This window comes from Marmota monax, unplaced genomic scaffold (assembly GCF_021218885.2).
Source record: "Marmota monax isolate L192 unplaced genomic scaffold, Marmota_monax_Labrador192_F-V1.1 WCK01_AAM20220418_F8-fsc00019, whole genome shotgun sequence".
NCBI lineage: Eukaryota > Metazoa > Chordata > Mammalia > Rodentia > Sciuridae > Marmota > Marmota monax.
In genome coordinates this window covers 2617835-2642573 of record NW_026695242.1, presented here as the reverse complement: position 1 = coordinate 2642573, position 24739 = coordinate 2617835, and the positions used below count along the sequence as shown (strand labels likewise).

Here is a 24739-nt window from a genome sequence, read left to right as displayed (position 1 = left end):
AGACAAAATAGAAGTCTTGTTTGCTTCTCTGGACAATAAAAGGTACCTCAAACTTTAGGATGGGGAGGATGTGCCCCATGTCCCCCAAATAATGCCACCTGTCCAAGGACGGCTGCCACACTTCCAAAGAAGATGTCCTTCTCTATTTAAGCTCTGAAACTTTGCTGAAATACAGATGAAGGAGAGCACCTGCTTAAATGTATTCATTTAGTGTAAGCATGGCTTCTGATAACAGAGAGCTGGGAAAAACTGGTGTGTGTGTGTGTGTGTGTGTGTGTGTGTGTGTGCCCTGCTCTAAATTTTTTAACTTGGTGTCTGCAAGAGGCATAAAATATAGAAAATGAACCCAGAGGAGTCAAAGGAAGCCAGGCAGTGGGTATCTGTCCAGAGTTTGGTATCTTGGGGCCTTGCCTGAGACGTCAGGTGGCCAGCTTTGACTGTACTCCAGTCAACGCCCCTCTGCTTTCTCTTTCTAGGTCAGGCCTCAGGCTCTCTCCTTCCACTGCCTGTCCTCACTCCCTCTCTGACACTGTCCTTCACTCCTACAGCATGACAATGGGACAGATCTCTGTGACCCTCTCCTGTATTCAAGCCTTCCTTTCATTCCATATGCTCTTATGCCTACTGGACTTTCCTCTGAATTCTCACAGAAATGAACAAGCCTAAAACCCAGCTGTGCCTACACTGTTTTCTTCCACAGCCCATCCCTCCACTCTGAAAGTCTCTTCTTGTGAGTGGCATCCTGTCCTCCATCACTGGGAAGGGACACTCACATCCTCACAGTCTGTTTTACATCTGCAGTGACTCCTTCTTCCTATTGTTCTTCAAGATTCCTGACTTCCTCCTGGGTAATCACAGTTCCCAACTATGTCTCTGTGTCCTCTTCTTCTCTATTTTAAACAATGCTTCACAGGGCTGCCAGATCCATCTTCCTAAAGCACGGGTCCAATCTCATCATTCTCTTGGCTCTGAAAACTTCTGTACCTCCCCAGTGCCTACTGAATTATCCACAGCTTTCTAACTCATAAACCCATAAAAATTATTTACAGTTTCCTAACTCAAAAAAAGAGAAGATAAATTCCTTAAAGTCCAACCCAAATTTCAGCCTCATCTCTCCTTGCTGTCACACACACCCTGTATCCTACCCAAATTATACTTGTTCCTGTCCCTTAAACACATTCCCTGTACTTCCGCCTCCTTACTTCTATTCTTCTCTCTGATGCAGGTCAAGACTTCTCTGTCTCCTCCTGCTGAAATCTTGCGCATTTTTTCAAAGTATCACTCACACCTACTCTCCTCTTTCTGCTCCCAGTGAGAACCTTCACCAATTGCATTTCTTTTGCAGTCTTTAGAAAACATTCTGAAGCAGAGTTACACATTGATAGAGGAAGTCACTAGGACCAGCAATGTGCTTTATGTCAGTCCATCCCACCATCTCCCAGCAGTGCCTGCCATGCAGAGACTGGGCACACGAAAGATGCTTACCAAATGTTTGTGGAACTGGACTGACCTGTGGAACCGGTAATGAGAATCGGATGAATGCAGAGCATATAAAAGGAAAGGGAACAAGAAAGGAATCATAATACCAAGGCTCAAATTTTTCCCAGACAATGAGACATGCAGAAGCTCCATCTTAAAGAGAGCCAGCACTGATCTTGGAGCTCACAGGGATTTATATTTTGCTTTGTTTTTTTTTTCCCACCTAGTTTTATAAGTCACCCCTCTTGGTTTGACTTCTCTACTTCCCAACTTCAACCCATTCATTTTAAATACAGATGGTCCCTGACTTAATGATGTTTCAACTTAGAATTCTTCAACTTTACAATGGTGTAAAGAGAGCAGAGATCACACTTCAAATTGTGCATTTGGATCTTTTCCTGGACTAGCAGTTTGCAGGACAATTCTCTCCCTTGGTGATGAGCAGTGGCAGTGAGCTGAGGCTCCCAATCAGCCATACCAACATAAGCAGAAAAAGCAGACACTCCACAGTGTGCCATGTTGCTAAGCTATAGTGTTGGATAGGTGAGGTGTATTAAATGCATTTTTCACTTAAGGTATTTCCAACTGAAGATGGGTTTATCGGGCTATCACTTCATTATTGAGGAGCATCTGCATGCTCTCAATAGCATCAAGGAAACCTTTGCCTCTTACAAATTTCCACGCCAAGTTATAGACAATTCTGCTTCTGATTTTTCCTGTCAAGTACTACAAAGAAGACTGCAGGGTTGTGCTGACCAGATTCCTGTCTCCAACCTCAGTTGATCCTCTTCAACTCAAGGGGATCAGGACTGAATTCTTTACTGTCTTCCCCAGGCCCGTTCCTTCTCATGCACTCTATTTACTTAATGCTTCCATATCCACCCAGTAGCCAACCTCCACACTGATTCCCAACTCCTAATACAAGCTCATTCATGCTTCCTTCTCATCTGACTAGCTTCACTGACTATATTTTCTATACTTCTAATTCATCTCCAGTTCTTCCCTACCGACATCACTGAGGCTGTGTGGTCATCCCCGTCCCACCTCTTTTAGTCACTATAACGTCTTCCTATGGAGTTCATGCCCCTGTCTCTTCCTATCCTTAGTAATGCTTATATTTTCACCTGCTATCTTTTTCAAAGATGGCTTTAATCACCTCCTTCCTATGAATCTTTGATGAAACCCTCAAATCTAAATTCTTAGCAAAGCATCAAGTCTGGACTCTAGGCCTTAGCTGTTCAATATGGTAGCCATTAGCCCTCCGTAACTATTTAAGTTTATTAAAATTAAATTTTAAAAAATTCAGTTCCTCAGTCACATTAGCCATATCTCAAATGCTCAACAGCCATATGCATTCAACCCATCTACAGTTGTCACATTTTAGAAACCTTCTCAAGGCCTCAAAATATGTAAAACGAGGACCCCACTGAGCTCCTCTATTTCTAGCCTGGTCCTTCTCTCATTGCACTCTCGTTATTTACGGGGATGCCTCTTCCACTCCTCCGTCCCTCAAGGAAAGTGAGGAGCTGAATCTAAGTCATTTTTGTCTCCTAGGACTTTATAGCGATTGATTCATGGGGACATCCATTTATTCCCCTTTCTTTCCCTTAAGAGTTACCTTTACTAGAAGGAAGCAGAAATAAGGTATAAGATGCTCTTTTCACATTTTGATATAAATGAAGAATGAGAAACTCCATCACGTGCCCTGTCTTTTCAGGTATGGACTCCAGTGGCTCCTGAGAATGGACTCTTCCGTTGCTACCCTCCCTCCCAAGAGCAGACTGAGTTCTTATCTTTTAGAACCACAGGGAAATAATCTGGCAAGAGCCACCGTTGTACCAGCTGATTTAAATTGAAATGTTTTCCCCAGATAAATGCGTGCTAAATAATACACCAGCTCTCCAGCCAAAGGGAAGTGACAGGCACTCTGTAAATAAAGGCACTTAGTTGCTGGTAAAGAGCTGTAAAGTGGTTCTGAGTTGATGTTTGCTGACCAGCAAGAAGTGGCTTCACCTGCTTTATATAATTGTCACTGCAGTTTTGCCTGCTGTATATTAAAACTGCATCTCATAGACCCAAATGTCACATCGGATATACCATCCAGCAAGGGGTATGCCGCCTTTTTCCGTAATTGTTTTTGACAACCAGCCATCACATCTCCTCTCTTTTCAGAAAGTGTCTGGTCCAGAATCCCTAGGCTGGGTCAGTTCTGACACCATGTGGGTTAGAAAAGTGACACCAAAAGAGAATATGAAAAGAAAAGCGAAGAGAAAAGAGAGACCTAATAACAAACAGTGGCAAATGCCTGGGCTTGGATCCCAATGGAGCCTCTACTTCCTCAATGTCAAGACACACTTTTTATGTTCAATTGCATCGTATTCAAAAAACCTGCCATGAGGTTGAAGGAATATTCTGACCCAAAAACACATTTGTCCCGAGTCCACAATTTTATCCTACTGGGTTCAGGAGAAACAGTAAACATAGCTCTTGGGACAAAGTTGAGGATAGGGTTTCATAGAAAACAAAATAATAAAAGTTGGGGTGGCAATGGTGAGAAATCTATGTAGTTATCCTCAAGGAGAGCTTGATTTGTTCCCGCAAATGAAAAGAGTAACATGGAATCCTTTCTGTTCTCTATAATTCCAACCCCCTTGGAGCTTGGCCATGCCAAATGCCCAGATGATGAAAAAAGTATCAGAAGCCAGTGGGTGCTCCTGTTAGTCAAAAGGGTCCCAAAGAGGAAGAGTGGCAAGGAGACCCAGCTTGTCCATCCAGCCCATGTGTTGAGAGGAAACCAGGGATCTGGGTGCTGGGCCAGTGATGAGAGTTGAGCACTGGGTCAGGGTGACTTCTCTGTGTTGACAGTCGCTACCAGACCTCGGCCTTTGAAAAGTCAAATAGTAACCAGAGGATACTGTTAAAAACCAAGGACAGGGGCAGACAGGGGCACAACACAAGGGGAAATGCCAGGTTGATGTCTGACAGCTTCAACATTGTATCCTGGAAAGCAGAACAGAGTGTGGGCTCCTAGGAGGCGTGTGCTCCACTCTACCAAGACCTGGAAGCCAGGCAAAGTATGGCAGGGCGTGGAACCCACCCTCTGCCTTCTTTCACTGTGCACATCTCAGTCCACTTATACCACAATACCAAACACCATACACTGGGAAGTTTACTGATTTCTCAGTTTTGGAGACTGGGAAGTCCATGATCAAAGCATCAGCAGATTTGGTGTCTGGTGAGAACCTACTTTCTGATTCATAAATGGCACCTTCTCACCGTGTCCTCACATGGTAGAAGGGTTGTGGAGCCTTTCTCTGACCTGTTTTGTAAAGGCACTAATTTCATGCACAAGGGCTCCATCCAAATGACCTACTCGCCTCCCAAAGGTTCCCCCCCTCCTTACACCATCACATTTCAACAAATTTTGAGGGCACACAAACCTTCAGCAGTGTGTGCATGTGCATACACAAAATAGTGAATTTTATTTTTTGGAGTAAGGCCTTTCTCCTTCCTCCATATCTCCTCTGCCTAAACCTATTTTTCTTGTTTATGTTAAAAAGAATAAACAAGGCTTTTGAGCATTGGAGAGGGGAAGCATTCTTACTGGTTTGGCTATTATATGGGATTTGAGAGGTGGGCAATTGTTTAAGAGAGCTTGGAGGAATGCCTATGTCAGATGCATATGTAACTAAATTATACACTGAGATTCTCATCCCTGGACCTTGAAAATCATGATGACTGCACTGGGAGCACCCAGGCATGCTGGGGAAAGGGATGTTTTCCAGCCCATCCCTGCTTCCTCTGTTTCCACCCAAAGGGACAATTGCTGCTTCCACTTCTTTCCATTCCTTCTGTTGGTTCCTCTCTGGGAGAGGGGGCAAGTCAGAGAGGGATGTCAGCATGTCATTGCACCAGGTTTGTTAGCAGGGAGATTTGCTGTGCTTTAGAGCAGCACATGAGTCTCTTGGGGCATCTTATTAGAATGCAGATTCCAACAGGCAGGTCTGATGTAGGCCATGAGATTGTGATTCTTCAACAAGCTCCCCCAGTTGGTATTATATCAGGAGAATAGAAGAAAATTAGATGTTGATAAAATTGTTAGAAGGCCAGAGAAACCAAAGTCAAAGAGGCCACCATGTGAACTTGGCAACACCAAAATGGAAGCTTCCTCTGAGCTTGACCAGAAGCTGCTGTGAATCTCAAGACCCTCAGGCAAATCCCCCCACCTCTTCCCTCAACCTCTGGCCACAAAGATATTGGTTCTCAGGAAGCTCCCCTGAGAACTGTGTTGAATCCCTCAAGTCTGTTCAAGTTCTGGCAAAACCAAGTCCTCTCTTTCTCTTTCTCTTTCAAAATCTCACTCCAGGGCGCTTCTTTCACTGATGCTTTCATAGAATCAGTAAAAGGAAGGAGATCTGCAGAGAATAGGTTTCCAGGAACTGTTTTTCCTGGTCTTGCTGCAATGGTGACCAGATGTTAGATGGAGGTGGTGATACCAGTTGACAAAATATAATGGAGCACACAGGTCTAGGATGCATGATCAAGCTGAGTTTTCACAAACTCCTGCATGAGGAGCTCTACCCAGCTATCTATAGGGTGGCTCCTAGCCCAGGAGCTGTAGTTCTCATCAGCTTTGTTCCTTTAAATTTCCATCTTAGAATAATAAGATTCAGGCTCCCTATCAGGCAGCCAAAACCATCCATCCAGTAGGCACAGATAAAAACCATTCTATAGTTTACAGCAAGCCTGCACAGAAGACTCAACATGGAGGAAAATGCTTTCATGCCAACCTTCCAGATCCTGAGAATCACGATCATTTGTTATGGGGTTTTGGCTGTGCTGCCTCTCTGAGACTCCTAGATGACATCTTTACTTGTAACCACCTGCCCAGGATCCCAGAGCAAATGACAGGGAAGATTGGGGGCAGAGCAGAAGGCAGATGTATGTCATTCAAGGCTGCTGTGCCTCCTCCAGGAAAATGCATGGGCTGACATGTGTCATCTCTTGCTAAATGACTTTCAGTGCCTGTACAGTCCTCACTCTCCAGAGATCACTGTTCCTTGGTCCACAGAGTCTCAGATGCAGCCCTAACAATGTCAATGCTCAACACCCATCTCAGTTCAATGGTAAAAATATACACTGGGAGGAAGCCCTAGGAATGTGCAGCTGGCATCTTTTCAATGCTTGACATTTGGCCAGTGACCCTGGTCAGAAAGCCACTGTTTAGAAAGGCTGAAGGTGTGGCCATTGAAAGACTCATTTATTATCTAGGAAGGCAACCTAGTGTGCACAGGGGAGATCAGAGCTCCCGCCTGCATCCCAGGATGGCAAGAAGAGGCAGCAGCTGCCCCTTTGAAAGCCATCACTGTGACCACAGGTTTCACTGCCAGGCAGGCGGATGTGAGCCTCTTTGAATTACTGAATGAAGGATATCCCTCTTGCCAGCCCCTGTCCCCCGAAGGCACGGCAGAGAAGTATTACAGGCTGTCCTTACCTTGGGAATTAGCCTGCAAGACCCCGATGCTGTCATCAAACTGCATAGATTTGATGTTGAGTGACGCCAAGATGCATTCCTTGTCCTGCAGCGAAGTATCATCAATATTATTCTGATTGGCTGACAGGATAACGCACATGTCACAGAGGTTGATGTTGACAGCCCTTAAATCAGCCCGACTTAATGGCGTACCCTTTGGCATAGAGGAACGAAAAAGAGAGAGAAGCAAAAGTGAGACCAAGGGAGAAGAGGGAAGGAGGGAAAAAATAAAAACAAATTAAAGATTGAGCCAGAGCTTTGGGAAATTATTTAACAAGTATCTTTTTTATGCCCTGACATTAAGCTGGCCTAACTACATTTCTGGGAATAGGGGCTGTGTGCTAATCTAAAGGGTAGTCGGTGCTGATGGCAGCATTTCAGCCTGCCTCTCAATACTCAATCAAGCTATTACTAACAAATGCACGAGAGGAATAATGCCTGGGTCTACATCTTCTTCCTGTCTGGAAATTGTCTTGATTTAAGTAACTGTCCTGTGGCAACCTCTGGCTTTCAGAATGCAATGGTGGGGGGAATATATGGGGGGGGGGGTCAAATGCCTGTTTATTTAATAGCAGGTCACTTCTTTCTCAGGCTAAAGACAGCAGTTCTAACTAGAATTTTCAATGCAGCCAAAAGGAAATCTCAGTGAGATGGGTGTGATGAGGTGCTCTGCTCGACTGAAGCTCTGCTACGTACCGGAGGGAGTGGGATTAATGTGCATCTTGCAAAGGGGAGATAGAAGAGAGGAAGCCTGAGGTCATATAATTTTATTCTTTTTAGCAAGGAAAAAAACCCAGGAAATCACCTAATTATCCAACAACAGGAAAGGTTAAAAATAGTATTGGACATGTTTACCAAGGAAGAGTATGCAGCAAGTAAAGAGAGGGAGCTTGCTCTCCAGGTAGTGATCATTTTTTGGAAAAAAATCTCAAAGATGGAGGAGGAAGTGGGGGAAAAAAGTTCTAGAAGCATTCAAAAAGTGTAGCTTCATTTATGTAAAAAAAAAACCCTCCAAATAAAATTATATATTTATAAATACATTTATAAATATATATAAATTCAAAGAGAAAACTCAGGAAAAAATATACACAAACTAATAACAGTAATTACCTCTGGGGAGGGAAAAAGATGGAGGGGGTGAAAGAGAAAGTTTGCCTTTGACTTTATATACGTCTGTGTTGTTTGAATATTTTATAGCAAGAACATATTTGTATATTACTGGTATAATTAAAAATAAATAAGTCAGTAAACAGATTTTTAAAAAAGATCCCAGAATAACATAAGACAGTGGCGGGGGTGAGAAGGAACAGATCTAGAAGGTAAAGGTGGATTGGGTGGACTGGGGGGCAACCAAGGCAAAACAAAAAGGAGAGGGCCATGATCTCCACATGCTCTGTGTCCTCCAGAGGGACCACAGCAAAACTCACTGGGCCAGCCCATATCAGAGCTCCACAGCAGCCATGGAGCACCATTTTGGGGTTCCTATCCAGCTATCAGCCTTGTTGGTCTTCCAGACTGAGTCTAGAGTCTGCCTTGCCAACACGGAGACCCCAGTTGCCCTCAAATCACTGCCTGCATAGGGCAAGGGCTTGCCTCCTGCTGCATGTATCTGCAGATGTCTTTCTCTTGTCCCCCTTCCTAGAGAAGTGACCTTGAGAAGATAGAACCTGGCTGATGATTGGAACCCATCCTGCTCAGTGATGGTCATGGTTCTGTTCTCAGTCGCTCAATTATCACTGCAAAGTGGAAGCAGGGAGGACAGGCATTTAGTGTCCTGGGTGCTGGAAAGCTAGTGGTTCCAGGCACTGAAACTGAATCTTTTAAGAGAAGGAAAATGCCCTCTCCTATGATATCTTGGTGGAAAATAAGTCTTGCCGACTTCCTGTGTCCTTTTGCCAGTGCATAAACTTCAATTGCCTACATACATATTTTTTTAAATTTTCACCTTGTAGGGAATCCAGCAGTAATTGTGATATAAGACAATCCCTGGGCAGTTGTAGACATATGATTCCAAACCACAAGAAATACAAATCACATACACAGAAAACTTCTGTGTTTCTCTAAGCTGGCCCTATATGCAAGGTACTGTTTAAACAGTGTATGTATTTTAGTCCTCATTATGGTCAAGGTCCATTTTGTGCAAATCTACTTTGCTTGGAATACTAAATTTTATAGGGTTTGAAAAAGATTTGCAAATATGAGAGCTCATTCATGTGTCCAGAGGCAGGGGAGGAAATGTGTACAAGGGAACATACAGAAGGAAACACACATACCTAAAACATGCACACACAAATATAAAACATCACACACACATACACACACACACACACATCCCAGTAAAATAATAACCTTTTTACAAAGATACTCCTAGAGGTCAAGAGACCATGTGGAACAGAATGTGTATGATGATAATCATAGAAATATCATATCTAACATATTTCTGAAATTAGCCAAGTATATAAAGTATATGGTTATGTAGAATGTGTATGATGATAATCATAGAAATATCATATCTAACATATTTCTGAAATTAGCCAAGTATATAAAGTATATGGTTATGTTCCTCTAAGCCTGTGACTTTTTGTTTGTTTATAGTAGACTATCCTTAACTATGTTAGTGCACTAAGGCCATCAGTTTGGGGCTCTGCATCTAATATATGTTTACTGAAGACCTACTGTGCCAGATATTTTGTAAAATGACTAATGGCTTCTAAGGGGCACTTATTCTTCTACATAAGAATAAATATGTATTCTTACGTAGCACACATATATATATGTTCTACGTAAGAATAAATATGTATTCTTACGTGGCACACATATATATATGTACTACGTAAGAATACATACTTCTCATGTATTCTTTAATGAAATACATCACTGGATCCTTTCTCCCCACATTTCCGAGATTATGGAATCTCATAATAGAAATAATGGACTTTGGCTTCAAAAGTAGAGGAAAATATAGACCTCTTGACATGTAGAGAAATCCATGTTTCACAGGTTTAGAGATATAAACAGAAGAAAAACATTTGGAGGATAAATAATATTTTCATGAATTTGTGATGTGACAACAATTTCAAATTCTGGAAAGCAGACTACTCTATAATTTTTTGAAAGTTTGCAGAAAATATATTGATTAGCTTAGGAAGTAGTTATGTGACTCCTAAATCACATATCCCAGATCCTCACACTAAGTCATTTCTTGTAGATTAGGGTCCTAGTGTTTTGCAGTCAAGAATATCAAATGCAGCCAGGCCTAGTGGTGCAGGTCTACAATTCCAGCAACTCAGGAGGCTGAGGCAGGAGGAACTACAAGTTCCAGGCAGCCTCAGCAACTTAGTAAGATCTTGTCTCATAATACAAAAACAAATAAAAAGGATTGGGGATGTAGCACCATGGGTTCAATCATCAGAAAACAAAAACAAAAAACAAAGACTGTATCATGCATACATGTGCACACATACATACATACACACATGGCCATGAAAAACACTGCTGAGCTTCTGAACATATGGTGGATAGGGGCAGCCCAGGAAAGGGGTTGAACTTCTGTAGAATAGAAATAAAGAACTCAGTTATGTAGTCTGAAATAGAAGGAAGTATGATCAAGGTTTCTCTAAGCATTAAGTGAAAGGCCAAAATGTCATAAGTGAAATGACATAAATAATTATAAATAATTCTAAATTCTTACTGTAAATCACCATGTCTCAGCGCTCTGAGTTGTGTATAGTAGACAAGAGCAACAGAGTGTTTAGACACCTATACGGTTAACACACATGACACCAGCTAAACTTCATCCCTGATGAGGGACTGAACTTGGCTGCATATTCCTTTTAATAAGGTCTCCCAGGGTTTGGCTTTTCCTAGGCAGGGCATAGGGGAAGGGCTGCATCCTCAGGCCCATACCCAGATGAAGAAGCAGAGGCAGAATCAAAGCTACAACGATCACATCCATCTGGGATTTTCTTTTGTAAATAAAAAGAAGAAGGAAAAAAATCATCAATAATGCGATCTTGGACTTACAGGCAATATGGACACTTTGGGGAAGTTATGAAGCGTTTCCCATTCCCGCTTGAGGTACTCTATGGAGCCCACAAACACAATGTGCTTGAGCTCATGGTAATGAAAGTTGCTGGCACGGAGTGGCATCACCAGGTTCCGGAGGCCAATCAGGGCTGAGCTGACATCACCAAAGATGCAGACCACAACATGGCCACTCAGGACAGTCATGGCGGCTTCACTTCGAGTCTGCAAAAGTGTTGGAGAGAAGACTTCAGAGTATTGTTACAAGGAGAGAAAAAAAATCATTCATGCAAAGTGAACACTGGCTGTGTGCTTACTATGTGGTATTGCTTGGTTTGGGTGTGGTCCCAAGGGCCCACTGTGATGAAAGGCTTGGTCCTAGGTAGTGCTGTTGTGTGGGGGAACTTTGGAAGTTAGAGCCCAGCAAGTAGTTCTCAGGTGTGAGGTAGCTCAGGTATGATCCCATTGGGAGCTCTCATAGGGCCCTTGACTTCCCCTGAGATCAGTGTGAAAGCAGCAAGCCTAGCAATGTTCAGACTCTTTTACTCTACTCATGTTCCAGATGTAGTCATTGACTTACACTCTCACCATGAGGCACCACCACACAACACCCACCCTCACTAGAGACCAAATGGATGGGGCCACCCAATCTTGACACTGAATCTCCAAAACTGTGAGCTAAATGAACATTTTCTCTTTATAAGCTAGCTGTCTCAGGTATTTCCTTGTAGTAATGTCAAATTGACTAATACAGCCATTGGTTTTACTTCATCAAAGTCACATACATGTCATATATACATATATATAATTTGCATATTGTGTACATAATGTATTTATATAATAAATACATGTAAACATACACCCACACATATCACTATCCTCTTGAAGAAAAGATCTAAGATATGCCATACATAAATGTGAGCAGGAGATATTTTATAATGATCTTCAGGGAGGACATTAAGAAGGAAAAGAACTATTTATTATTTGGAAAGACAAGTCTTAGGTTCCTTGGAATTTTTGATATAATTAGATGCATTTTCAGGTTCTCTTGCTCAGATGATGGCAAAAATAGATATTTTTGTCAGTGTCAGCTAGAGAAATTTGAGTTTTGAGTTCTAGATTTATCAGTGAAGTGTCTTATATGGTCATAACAACTAGGTAGAATGTGATAGCTAAAGCCAGGGTGCTGACAACTCTGGCCGGCAGCCTCAGTCTGGTATATCACATGCTACTGTATGTCCAGTGAGCTAAAGGTGATTTTTGTATTTCAAAATGGATGAGAACCAAAATCAAAACAAGAATATGTCATCACATGTGAAGATAATATGAAATCTGAATTTGAATAAAGTTTTATTGGAACACAGCAAAGCTTACACATGTAGGTATTATCCAGTTACTTTAATGGTACAGCAGTTGACCTGATCAGTTGTGACAGATCCTATGGCCTGTGAGCCCTAAATCATTCATTATATGACCTTTTATAGAAAAAGTGTGTTGACCCTGTCCAATGCTGCCTTGGGGTTTCCAGGGGGGTTCCTGGAGAGGTTACCTTATACAAAAAAGGACCCCCAAGGAATTAATAAAAGGGTCTAAAGAGGGACTGGGGCTGTAACTCAGTGCCAGAGCACTTGTCTAGCATGCTCAAGGTTCTGAGTTCTATTCCCAGCACTATAGCAAAAATAAATAAATAAAGGAAGGAAGGAGTTGTCTAAAGAGATTAGTAAGTGCAAGAGGACAGGTCTTATTCCAACCCCACCTCTGTACCAACAAAGGAAACCAATGAAAGAACACTACCTGCAGAGGACCTCAGTTTCCTAGAAAATGTAAATGAGTAGCCACTGCTGACCTTTTTACTCACCAAGTTAGCAAAGAGGATAATACAAGGAGGCCAGTTGTGAGCCCTTCTCTGCCTCTCCCAGTCCAAGGACTCCCATGTTTCCTGCCTTCCTCCCTGTCCACCCACTGCATGCCTGGTTGGCCCCATGTGGCTTACAATGCTTTGGGGGAGGCATATTAATGTCCACAGCACATATCAAACTCTGCTTGATTTAATCCCTAGCATTGACCAGTGTATTGATTGTTTAAATGCCAATATTGCAATTCACGACAATGTCAGGGTTATTATAGTAACCCCCAAGGAAAGGAGGAAGCTAGCTTTCATTCTCTGATCGTTAGAATAAAGTAGGGGCTGTCACCATTATTGGTTTCCCTCTGCAACAGACAGAGAAACCTGAGACACAAGCTGTAAGAAATGCCTAATAAACTGTGAACAAAGAGAACCCCCTCCCCTGGGGAGCTCACATTACCTACCACTGCTTCAGGAGAAGACCTGGAGCTGGTTATTGGGCTGCATGGAAGTATAGTGCTTGGGTACTGCAGGAAGAGAGTCCACCAGTCTGTGAAAGGCTATGATGGGATTCCTAATTACTTTTAATTGTCCAGCTCATCTGGGAAGCTAGCTGCCCTCAACAAGCCAAAGGATTACAAACTGGATCCTGGATAGAAGCTAGAAATATAGAATATGGAGGTGAGCTAGGTGTCAGCATGCAGAATGATCCAGGCACAGATGCTGACCCCATGAGCTTAGATCTGGGATCAAAATAATGATTTTCAAATGTGCTGTAGCAACATCAACTGAAAAACTTTCTAAAAATCCACATCCCTGGACCTCAGCCCTGGAGAATCTGATGCTGCCAAGCTTAAGCTCCACTAGAGGAACTACTCATGTGGTTCTCTGTGCATCCTGTATTCTTCCTGCATTCTTCAATGCCCAACGCAAAGCCTCCATAGCCTTAAACTCCTTCCAAGCCCAATCATGGCCTTCCTGGCCACTTAAACACATATGGTGTTTCTCTTATAGTTTTGAATGGCATTTTGTGCCTGATATCACTCAGGTTAAATAGGTTGTTCTGATTATATGATCTTCTCTCTAATGAGATGATCATTTCCTCAAGATTGTGACCATCTCATATATATTTTATCTCCAAAGTCATTTGTGTCCTACACCCAATGAGTAAATACCACCATAAAGCACCTTCACATAGGTGGCCCTTCAGTTATTCTCATCTACTTCAGGGTTACTTTAGAGAAGGCTCCTTTGATCACACTGTCTAAACAGTACTTCTAAGTCCATTTATAGCCCAGGATCTTGCTTTATTGTCTTCATAGCACTTTATTAACATCTGAAATAATATCATGCACTTGTTTGCCTATTTGGTGGTCTTCTCTTTGCCCCACTAGAATACAAGCTCTATATATTATAACTTCAGAAAAAGAAAGTGCTCAATACATAATAGGCTTGCTATAAATGTTCTGCTAAGTGGTGTTATTTTTCAAATAAACTCATCTCCCTCAACTCTTTTTCTTGAGTAGGGGATGTTGATCAGATGTCAGTTAACATAGAGTGCTTAGAAAAATCTAGGCAAATTATTAAAACCCTGAATTCCAGATTGAGCATCCAGCCTAGGATTTGCTTCAGGTGGGTAACACCAGGCTGACTTTAGACCAGCAAGGTAAAGTGTGGTGGAGACAGCACCAGACAGTAAATGCACAAGCAGCTTTGTGGTTAGAGCCATTTTCTCCTGGTGACCTACACAATGGCTGTTTACTGAGAATTTTGACTTTCGTGCTTTGGCACCTCCAAGACAGCCTCTAGTGTGAAGTTGTATTGGCTCTTACTGCTCGCTTATAATTAAGTTGAGAAAACACACACTAGACAAAACACAGGAAAAATCTACTGAATTAGAGCCCACAGCCATTCTGAGGACCTAGAATAGTCCTGTGAAGAAAAGTTGGCCCTGACATCAGAAATGACAGGATTTTTTTTTTTTTTTTTTTTTGTCTGACAAAGGAGGGGACCCACAGCAATCCAGGGATTAGCGGCACTGGGAGGAAAGAACCTCTCTGTCTGACCTTCTTGTTATTAAACCATTTTTCATGGATTAGCAAGACAATAAACTCTAGGAAAGCCAATGTGGGCATTTAAACCTAAAGCTATTAATAAGGCAAATGCCAAGAGTAGAATGGATGGCTATCTATGCTGACAATCTGGGCCAGAACAGAAGCAGCCCACTCTTGCTATGGAAGTGCTCATGAGCCAACCATGAAGCAGGACTCTGAGCCCAGCCTCCCCAAGGTGGACCATGGTTCTGCACTGTCACCAGCAAATGTACTTGCCCATGTGCATCAATTGCAAAGCGTTTTATCTCCAAGGGTATAAACATGGTTGTGAACAATAACCACACGGGCAAGATTCAGATCTATTATGGCATTTAAAAATAATAATGATAATAACAGATAGAACAACAGGTCACTTTGTACAGTCATATGTCATCTTCATGACCCTCTGAGTTAGGGTCATTCTTACCTCATCTTCTTACAGATGAGAAAACTGAAGTGCAGAGAGCCATGTGACTTGCCCTGAGCCAGGTAGCTACTAGATGGCACAGGCAGCCTCTGACCTCAGAAATGATGCACATCTTGCCTCCAATGATACCTTGCCCTCAGCACATGATCACCACTATTATAATGAGCTAATAAATATTCAAAGACTGAAGAGTCCTGCTCTTGCTTGTGTTCTGATTAGTGGTCTAGCTGCTTCACTCTCTGCTTGGAATTGGACTCATCGAAACTCATTAAGACCAGCGACTGTGTCATTCTATTATCTGGTTAGAAGGAGCTCATTCCCTATTAAGTATAGTACCAAGCAGATGTGATGACCTGGGTTTCACAGTCCCTCACTCACCAGGATGACTTTCTCGATCTCCTTGGGTGCGCACCAGTGAAACATCCCTGTAGAGTCATACTTCTTCACGTTGGAGTCCATGTTGTCAATCTGATCATTGCCAGGAATTAACAAGGGGTCATGCCTGGGGAGAAAAGGACAGGAAAACCTAAGTGGAAAGGGTGATAAATTATAAATGGAGAGTGTCCCCTGAGTTACATCTCAGAGGAGATAAAAGATGCGGAGGAAGTGGTTGTCACTGACAGCCATCCTCTTGCGGGCAGAACCTGTCCCTTGAAAGACAACTGCCTCAAATCACCACCACCCATCTCAAAGTGCAGTCAGGTGACAATTCCGTCTTTCTCCTGCACCTCGATTCTTAAATAAGTTTCAGGCCATTTTGTGGACTTGGCTACCCTTTCTAGGGCCACTGCACCCCTCATTCTTTCTTTTTACCAGCTATAAATTTCCCCAGCATGTGCACCCCCACCTGCACCCCAAAGGGTTGCTATTAGCATCGGCAATGAAGAGGAAGGAATAGGAATAGAGCCTCATGCTGACTGACTGGCATGAGGATGGAAAGCCAATTACTTGCTCTTTCTGACTACAACTTCTGACGTGATGCTCTTCGCAGTAAAAGCTTTAACAGGCTGCACTTTAAATATTTTAGCAATTTGCCCAATCAGATTTTGCTCTCTCCGGCTGAAGCCCTTTAAAGATTCAGCAGCATGTCACTTCAGAGCAGATTGACTACCAAATGCCCACATCTGGAATACATGATTTCAATACTAAACAACACCCTCGCTCCATGCCTTGACAACTGTATTTGCACTCACTGTCCAATGATGGTCCCCACCCCCACCCCCACCTCTTCTTCCCAGTGCAGCATCCCTTGGATGAATGCCTCAAGCTAAGGTGCATTGTAATGAACTTGTTTCAGATTCTCAGGGCTCCATTCACCCTCTCTTCCCTAGTTTGCAGAAAGAAAAGGGGAATCTTCCTACAGAGGCTGCCCCTCCAGTGGGTTGCCAGAGCCTCCTTGACAACGTTAAGAATTACAGGAAAATCAGGCAGTGGAGTAGGCTTGCAGCATGAGAAATAAGCCCCGCATCTTGGGTCCCAGTCCTTGCCCATGATTCTACTCTGATAGCAATTCAGCATCTCGGTGTGGAAATCATCATTGGTTTCTACAACACAGACCACATAGAATTAAGACACTGTCCTTTCAATGAAATTATCTTCTTGAGTCATATTATCCACCCAAGATTAAAATTTTTTAAATGTAAAATGATTTTGCCTTTAAAATTATCTATTTCAAGCATCAAAGGATAATCTTTATTCATATTTTAGTGTCTCTCTATTGGAAATCTCTGATTCTTTCTCATTAACATGTCTAGAATATAGAGATTGAGGCAGCAGTCTGTATCTGGTCCAAAGAACTGGCACAAAGCTCTTTAATACCTACCCACCCTGACCCTCCCAATATGCTTCTCATCCCCACATAAGATGCGAAAACCCTCTTACTATATTTACTAATTCCTGAGAATTTGCTTTTAGGCTACACTAAATGACAAATACCAAATGAGGCAGTCCTACAAGCTATGTTCAACGAACATGCTAGATGACTACAGCAACTGTCATATCCAATCTTCCAAGGAGTGGAACAATCCAATTCAGAGGAGCATCTCAATGGCCAGGTTGTTGGGAGGTCTTGAGGTGTTGTAAACAACTGCTTTTCAAACTGAGCTGAGTAAAAAATGCTAAAATAAAAAGGCAGTTGCTGATAAGGACTGATCACAGATCAGGTTGAAAACAAAATCTGAGGGTTTTTCATTTTATCCTTGAAGAATCTTTAATAGTGCCATTTGTGTCAGGTTATGGGACAGGCAGGTAGAGAGCAGCTCCCCCAGAGAAGAGGGTGGAGAAAATGAACCCTTCCCAAAGCTTGAAGAATAGATTCCAGTTACAAGAGAATCTTAATAAGCTTGCCTCAAAGATAAAGTACCGGGTTCAAATTATTTTGCCCTACTTATTGGCTGGGTAGAAAGTATTATCTTAAGAAGGTGTGAGACCTGCCCCAGTACATTCATGGTTTGAGAGATACCTGGACTAGGTTCATATGATATCAGTAATAAAGACAATGATACAGAAAGTGAACAAAAATTTCTTTCCAAAAATAGATTCCTTAGGAGAGAGGAGATGCATTTTTGTTTGGTTCAATTGGTTCTTTCTAGAAAGGAGTCATTCCTTGGTGACAGTGGCCTGTAACCTTCATCTTAGAAAAGTAGTGAGAAAAACCTGACAGTTGATTGACTCTCATGAGAGGACAAAAAGACAATGAATGCCAAGCTTCATTAGCTGGGGTGGAGGTTTGGGGGAACCAGGTAAAATTTGACATTACAGGGCTACAAGCCACAATTTGCACTGGAACATCCAGAAGCATCCAGTAAGTCACAGAGGTACTCTAGGCTGCAATCTATCCTCCCTGCCAATCTCTCAGCCTGACCTGGATACTTTAAATATACATCATCCAGGATTTCCCCCAGTGGACTTGATCTGAGAAACATCAAAAAACTCCCTGAACATAGATATTTCCTTTTCACACCAGCCATAGCACCTGGAATTCTAACTTTGTTTTCTTTAATCAGCAAAGTAATCAATAAACATGAATCCCCTATTCTGAGCCAGGAATGGAAGATGCAGTAAGGGTTAAGACAGAGGCCCTAGTCAAAGGCGGGTTCACAATACTGCAAGAGAAAAAAGACATAAATCAAAAATTATGATATGCGGTGGCAAGTTCTATCACAAAGTAACCTCCAAGATATGACAGTGTCAAGAAAGAAGCTGTTTGTTACCTGGTTTTTGAGAAGCATCAAGGAAGGTTTCTCGAAGAAGGTAGCATTTGATCTGAGCCTTGAAAGGTGAGGAGGAAACTCTGCATACTTTGGTGTTGATCTACCAGTAGCTGTTAGGAATAGGGTTAGATATTGCCTAACCTAAGGAATAAAAGACTCAGGTATATCAAATTAGAAATCTTTCAAAGGTGAAATGATTTGTTTCCCAAGCAAGTGGGTTTTCTGTCATTTGAGATGTTGCAGAAGAGCTAGGGATATCGTGGGCATTTAATTACAAACGTTGGGTGAGCCTAGAAGATCTTTCAAGTCTGAAGCAGTGTGCTCTTGTTGGGCAGAGAAATAGAAGGATTTTGCACATATTGGACCACTGCCGAGCAGCAAAAGACCAGAAGGCACTGACTAGGTGATGAAAGGTTGTTGGAATGAAGATGTGCAATAAGATGCATTGAAGATTGTTTGCTTTATAGTTCCATAAAAGGCCAGTAATGCCCTACATTCATTGGATTCCTCTTTCTGGGAGGGAGCTTGGAAAGTGGTTTGTTCCAGCCATATAAGAATCCGTGATTACTTAGGGCCAAGCAGGATATGTTTCTTTACCATGTCTGTTCCTGTAGTAACTACAAGTGCCTTACATTGACTTATGCTACAGAGAGATCCCTAGCATAGGTGGGGACTAAAGAGTCAGTTGTCTCCAGGGATTTCTGCTTCTGAATCAAGGATTCTGGAGTTTATATTCACAGAAGAAAGCCCAAGCATTTGCCATTCTGCATACCAACTAATGTTGCTGTGGTCGGGGGAGGCCAGGAGGAATCAGGCAGTTGCTGCACATGGGAAGAAGGATCACAGACCTCTGAATGAGGCATTCCAATATCTATGGGTCCCAGGATGCCAAGGAGAAACACTTTCAGAGACTACCAGGCAAATCCCCCAAGACTACTTGGTTGCAACTGAGGACCAATACTAGATATTGCCTTTCACGTCATAATAAAACTTTATTTCTTCAACTCACATAGTAATCCCCAACTCCTCTAAAATGTACCATAAGTAATTCGTAACTCATTTGTCACTTTTGACTTCTCCAAAGTGCTGCCTTATTTTAGAATAATAGAAATTCTCTAAAGCGAGTTATAGCTGCCTCATCATTATTATGGGCTGAATTGTGTCCTCTGCCACAATTTGTAAGTTGAAGTTTTAACTCTCAGGACCCCAGAATGTGATTGTGTACTGCAATCTGATCTTGAAAAAGTAAGAGGAGGTCAGTGAGGTGGGCCAATATGATCAGTGTCCTTTTAAAAAGAGGGACTTTGGACAGACATGTACAGAGGAAAGGTCATGTAAAGGTATGGGGAGAAGATAGAGCTCTACAAGTCAAAGAGAAAGGCCTGGGACAGAGCCTTCCCTCATGAACCTCAGAAGAATCAACCCTGCAAAGACCTTGACCTTGGGATTCCAGCCTCCAGAAATGTGAAAAAGTTAATTCCTATTGTTTAAAACAGTAGGTCTGTGGTACTTTGTTACAGCATTCCCAGAAAATTAACACAATTTTCTACTTTGCAGAAAAATAGACACCATATACCAGTTAGCCCTCGGATGATGGTTCCTGTAGCCCTTCTTAACCTCAGGTCCTACTTGTTCATGTACGGGAGAAACACATACTACCATCATTTTAGGAATGCATGAAATAATGTCAGAGATACACAGTATCTTCCTTAAAGAGTTTGGACAATGTCCCTGCCCTCCCCAGCAGTGTCCTTAAGCCCCAACTTATGTACATAATTGATTCAATTTGAAGATTACATGAGTAAAGACAGGTCATGCATGTAGCATAGAACTTGAAAGAGCATGTCTTAAAGAAGTAGGTATTAGGGCTGGGGTTGTGGCTCAGTGGTAAAGCACTTGCCTAGCATGTTTGAGGCACTGGGTTCAATTCTCAGGACTCCATATAAATAAATAAAAAATAAATAAAGGTCCATTGACAACTAAAAAATATTTTTTTAAAAGGTAGGTATTATTATTGTTGTTGTTGATACTATTATTTATATTTAGCTGATGACTCATTCATGTATTTATAGTTCTGACTGGTGAAAGGAATCAAGCAAAATAGAGAAGTTCAGTAATTAAGATATAGAGTTCCTACTATGACTTCTGGCTGCTACCATGGCTAGTATGATAAAGAGAAACCATGAGTTGAACCCTGACAAATGTTGCTGTGCTAAAACTTACATTTTGTAATTTGCTTTTCCAGTAACAGTGTAGACAATTTCTGTTATTATCTACCCATGTATATGGATGGGAATCAGTGGGTAAGTAACACTGCTCAGGTGACACACAAGGTGAGCAAAGGCAAGGCTTCGAACGGGAGAGGCTGCTGCACCACTCTACACCCTTTCACCTGTAAGAGGGGTGAAGTTTCCTTGCTTGTCCATTGGAGAATCCCAAGTCACAGCGTAATAAGCTAAAAAGAGGAAAACCAGCCTTATGGGCATTTATGAAGTTCACTGCTTGCACCTGATGAAAAATCAGTGGAAGATTACGCCAGGAGCCCTTGTCAGGATAAGGGGAAAAGGAGAGTTTCAAAAATCAATTAAAACTGGGCAAGTCCTTGTCATGTGCCAAACATCTAAGGTTTAGGAATACTACCCCTCTCCCTGCTTTATAACAACTGAGAAGCCCCAGTGAGTTAAATTTTTTATATCTATGCTCCTTGCATCTTGGCTCCCATCTCCAAAGTCTGCAGCTAGAAATTAAGCATGCCTGACTTCCTTGTTTAGAGGTTTGCCACTTGCCATCAATTAATCTCAGGAAGTGAACTAAATGCCCTGCTACAGCAGAAACACAAAAAGCTTGCCTGGAAGACAACAGCCTAAAGCTAAACCACAAATCCCTTTCCCAGCAAACCTGCTGTAAGGAAGGCAGTATTATATTTTAAAGAGGTTCCCCTTACAGGCAAGTACAGCAAATCCCAGTTGTGTGGCCCCAGGTTCAATGCTGGACTTCAGAAATTTACACTCAAATGAAAGTAACCAACCAACCAGAGTTATGAAAGAAGAAAGCTACACAGTGGTTTGAGAACTGCGACCATTGCCCTGCTTGGTTTTTGAGACTGACCTCATGCTTCATTACACAATAAGGCCATTTCTGTCATTGTGAGCATCCCACCCAGAAGGAGGCCAACCCTGGTCTCTCTAGGAAATGGGAGGCTTTATAAAATGTAGGGGAATTTCTCATTCCTCTGCAGGTCTTCATTTAAGTGGCCAATACTAATTTTACTGAGCATCTATTATATCAGAAGCCAATATCCTCAAAAACACAGATAGGAGCTAATTCCTTTCCTCAGGACTCCTATAAAAGTGTGAGATGTTCCTTCAAAGATAAGAAGTACTGTGCTGTCTCATCCATTAGGTGTGAGTTTTTTAGGGCAGGGATCTTGTGCTTTTCACTTCCATGGATTTCCAGAACCCAGTGGAAGTCCCAGTAATTATGCAGTTAACAACCAAACTAACAAAAGGTGTATCTTAATGATTGCCAGTCTCTGAACACTCTTTTTTTGGAGCAGGAGGCATTACTGGGAATTGAACTCAGGGGCACTCGATCACTGAGCCATATCCCCAGCACTATTTTGTACATTATTTAAAGAAAAAATCTTTCTGAGTTGCTAGCACCTCACCATTACTGAGGCTGTCTTTAAACTCATGATCCTCCTGCATTAGCCTCTGGAGTCTCTGGGATTATAGGCATGTGCCACCATGCCTGGCCTAAACACTCTAAAATTGTCAATAGAGACTTACTAGATCAGAAAATGCATCCAGTCAGAGTCCATTCACTTTTGATACCTTTTGACAATTTGTTTTGGGCTCTTGCACTATTTTTTCACATAGAGAGACTGTATTTGAGTTAGGCCACACAATAGTCCTCCTAACAGAGGGTATCATGATGGGAAAAGAGACTCTTTCTCTAAGTAGTCAAGGCTGCCTGGAGCCAGCTGCTATAACCATCAGCAGGGAGGAATCCTGTGTGATGGAAATGATAGTCAAGACAGATGTCTTAATAAAGCAACTACTTTGTGCTCCAATGCAGAATCTGAACATTTATGAGAGAAAGACCCTATCACTTCAAGTTTCTCTCACTGTTCAGATGCTTTTAAGGGATGATCTCTCAAACCTGACCCCAGACTAGTCACATCAGCATTCCCTGGGAGTTTGAAAGAAATGCACATTCTGGAACCAGCAGCTCAGACCTGCTGAACCACAGTCTCCACAGAGGTGAGGTCCAGCAAGCAATGTTTTAACAAACCCCTCCAGGCGATTCTGTCACATGCTAACTTTTGAGAACCACCCTATAAATTGTGTCCAAAAGGAGCATCTATGTGGTTCCAGTAAATTCTACAAAGTTAGCAACTGCCAGCATCACCCAGGACAGGAGGCTATGGTTTTAATTAACAAGGTCAGGACTGGGGGAAGGAAAATATGTGCAAGCAAATGTAAGGAGACTCCCTACATGCCTCACCGCAGCACTGACTCTGCAATGCAAAGGAAGGGTTAACAACTGGTGACAAATGCATACCCAAGCTGCCTGTCTGACTCTTGGTGACTCTGGAATTTGTGGGGTTGTGTCAACACTCCATAGGGATTCTTAACCTGAATGCTACACACTGACTCTCTTGCTGACCTCTATGTCCATGAGCTAATTAGCAAATACTCATGAATAAGCAAATTAAATAGTAGTACTTGTATTGTGCAACACTGAAAATCAAAATGCAGTGTTTATTCTCCTTTCTCCCTATCTCGTCTTCCACTGCAAAGAAAACAACCTGGAATCTAGTCCCTATGTCCTTGAGTACAATTTTTAAGACAGTCAAGCCTCTGCCTTGCCAAAGAGTGGAGATTCTATCATGCCTCAGATGTCCCCCTTAAGAGAGCCCACATTTGGATGTTCAGCACTATTTGGGTCCCAGTTGGATTTGCTTCATTCTTGGGGGTCTTTGACTTCTGAATGAATACTATTTTCTGCTACTTTGCAAGGATCCTGACTTCAGGATTCTGGCTCCTATCTTAACTCATCCTTCAGTGCTGCGCCCACCATCCTGATAATGATCATCGTCCCTAAGACACCTTGCCCGCCACTCTGCCCCCATCTCCCACCAGATGGTCATTCCTGGAAACACCCTAACAAATCCTTCAGGCCAGGCTTTGGCCACCCTGGCAAAACTAAGCTCCTTTACAGCTTCTCAAGACCTAATTGCATTTTTTGTTTCCTATTTCTAATACATCATTTCTTGTTAAGCATCCACCATTCTTGGAGGAAGAAGTAAATTACTGCCTTTATGTTTAGGAGACAGTCTCGGAGAAGTGACATGTCCCTCAGTCCTACAGGAGATTATACAAGATGCTTCTGAAAGAAGATGACAAGATAATGACCCTCTGCTGAGCATGAGCTTGTCCAAGGACCTGTGTCAAGTCCACCCATGCCTTTGTATCACGACACCCATGATTTCTTTCTTCTCTAGTCCCATGGGGGACTGTCATATGCTATTAGTTTATGCATTAGGAGGTGAATTAACTCAGCTAAGCTGTTCTTGCCTTCTGTCTTTTTTGTCCAGGGGAAGGACTTGGGAGGGTGGCATCCTGCCCTCAACTGTGAGTTGGCTCAGGCCATTTTGCCATTTTCTATTACCAGAATCTGTCACACTAGTTGGCTCTGATGTGGGAGCTTCTAACAAAAAGTCCCCATGAAAGGTATGAGTCAAAAGAGAGGGAATGAGACTTAACAAGAAGATGAGTTTATTTCGCCTAACGATCAGTTGATGCCCAAGAGGATAATCTGTTTTTCTCAAATCATATTTCCTTCCCCATTCAGGAAACTAAGGTCTGTAGCTCCTGGGTCTCACAACACGCAACTCTCCTCAAAGTGTGCAATTTCTCTGTTTGGGGTATGGTCACTTATCCTCGATGGCCCAGCTGAGAGCTCACTTTCTGTGTAAATTATCTACCTGACACATCCTGCATAAAGCCTTATGCTTTATGCTTCTCTACTCTGTGCCTCAAGACCGATGTCAGGAATTCTATGTGTTCTTCCTGGGAAAACTCTCCAGCCCAGGCCTGGTCCACAACTCCATAGCAAACCCTC

General features: G+C 42.4%; 1 protein-coding gene across 17 annotated transcripts in view; it reads right to left on the bottom strand.

Annotated features, from left to right (window-relative positions):
* Kcnma1 (potassium calcium-activated channel subfamily M alpha 1) overlaps nt 1-24739 on the bottom strand; it is a 715498-nt gene that overhangs the window by 62490 nt on the left and 628269 nt on the right. For all 17 annotated transcript variants that reach the window (XM_058577957.1, XM_058577958.1, XM_058577961.1 and 14 more), the window contains 3 exons: nt 15780-15903; nt 11036-11260; nt 6974-7166 (listed from right to left, as the gene is read on the bottom strand). In XM_058577957.1, the coding sequence (XP_058433940.1) occupies nt 6974-7166; nt 11036-11260; nt 15780-15903 (542 nt within the window). The remainder of the gene's footprint in view (nt 1-6973; nt 7167-11035; nt 11261-15779; nt 15904-24739) is intronic.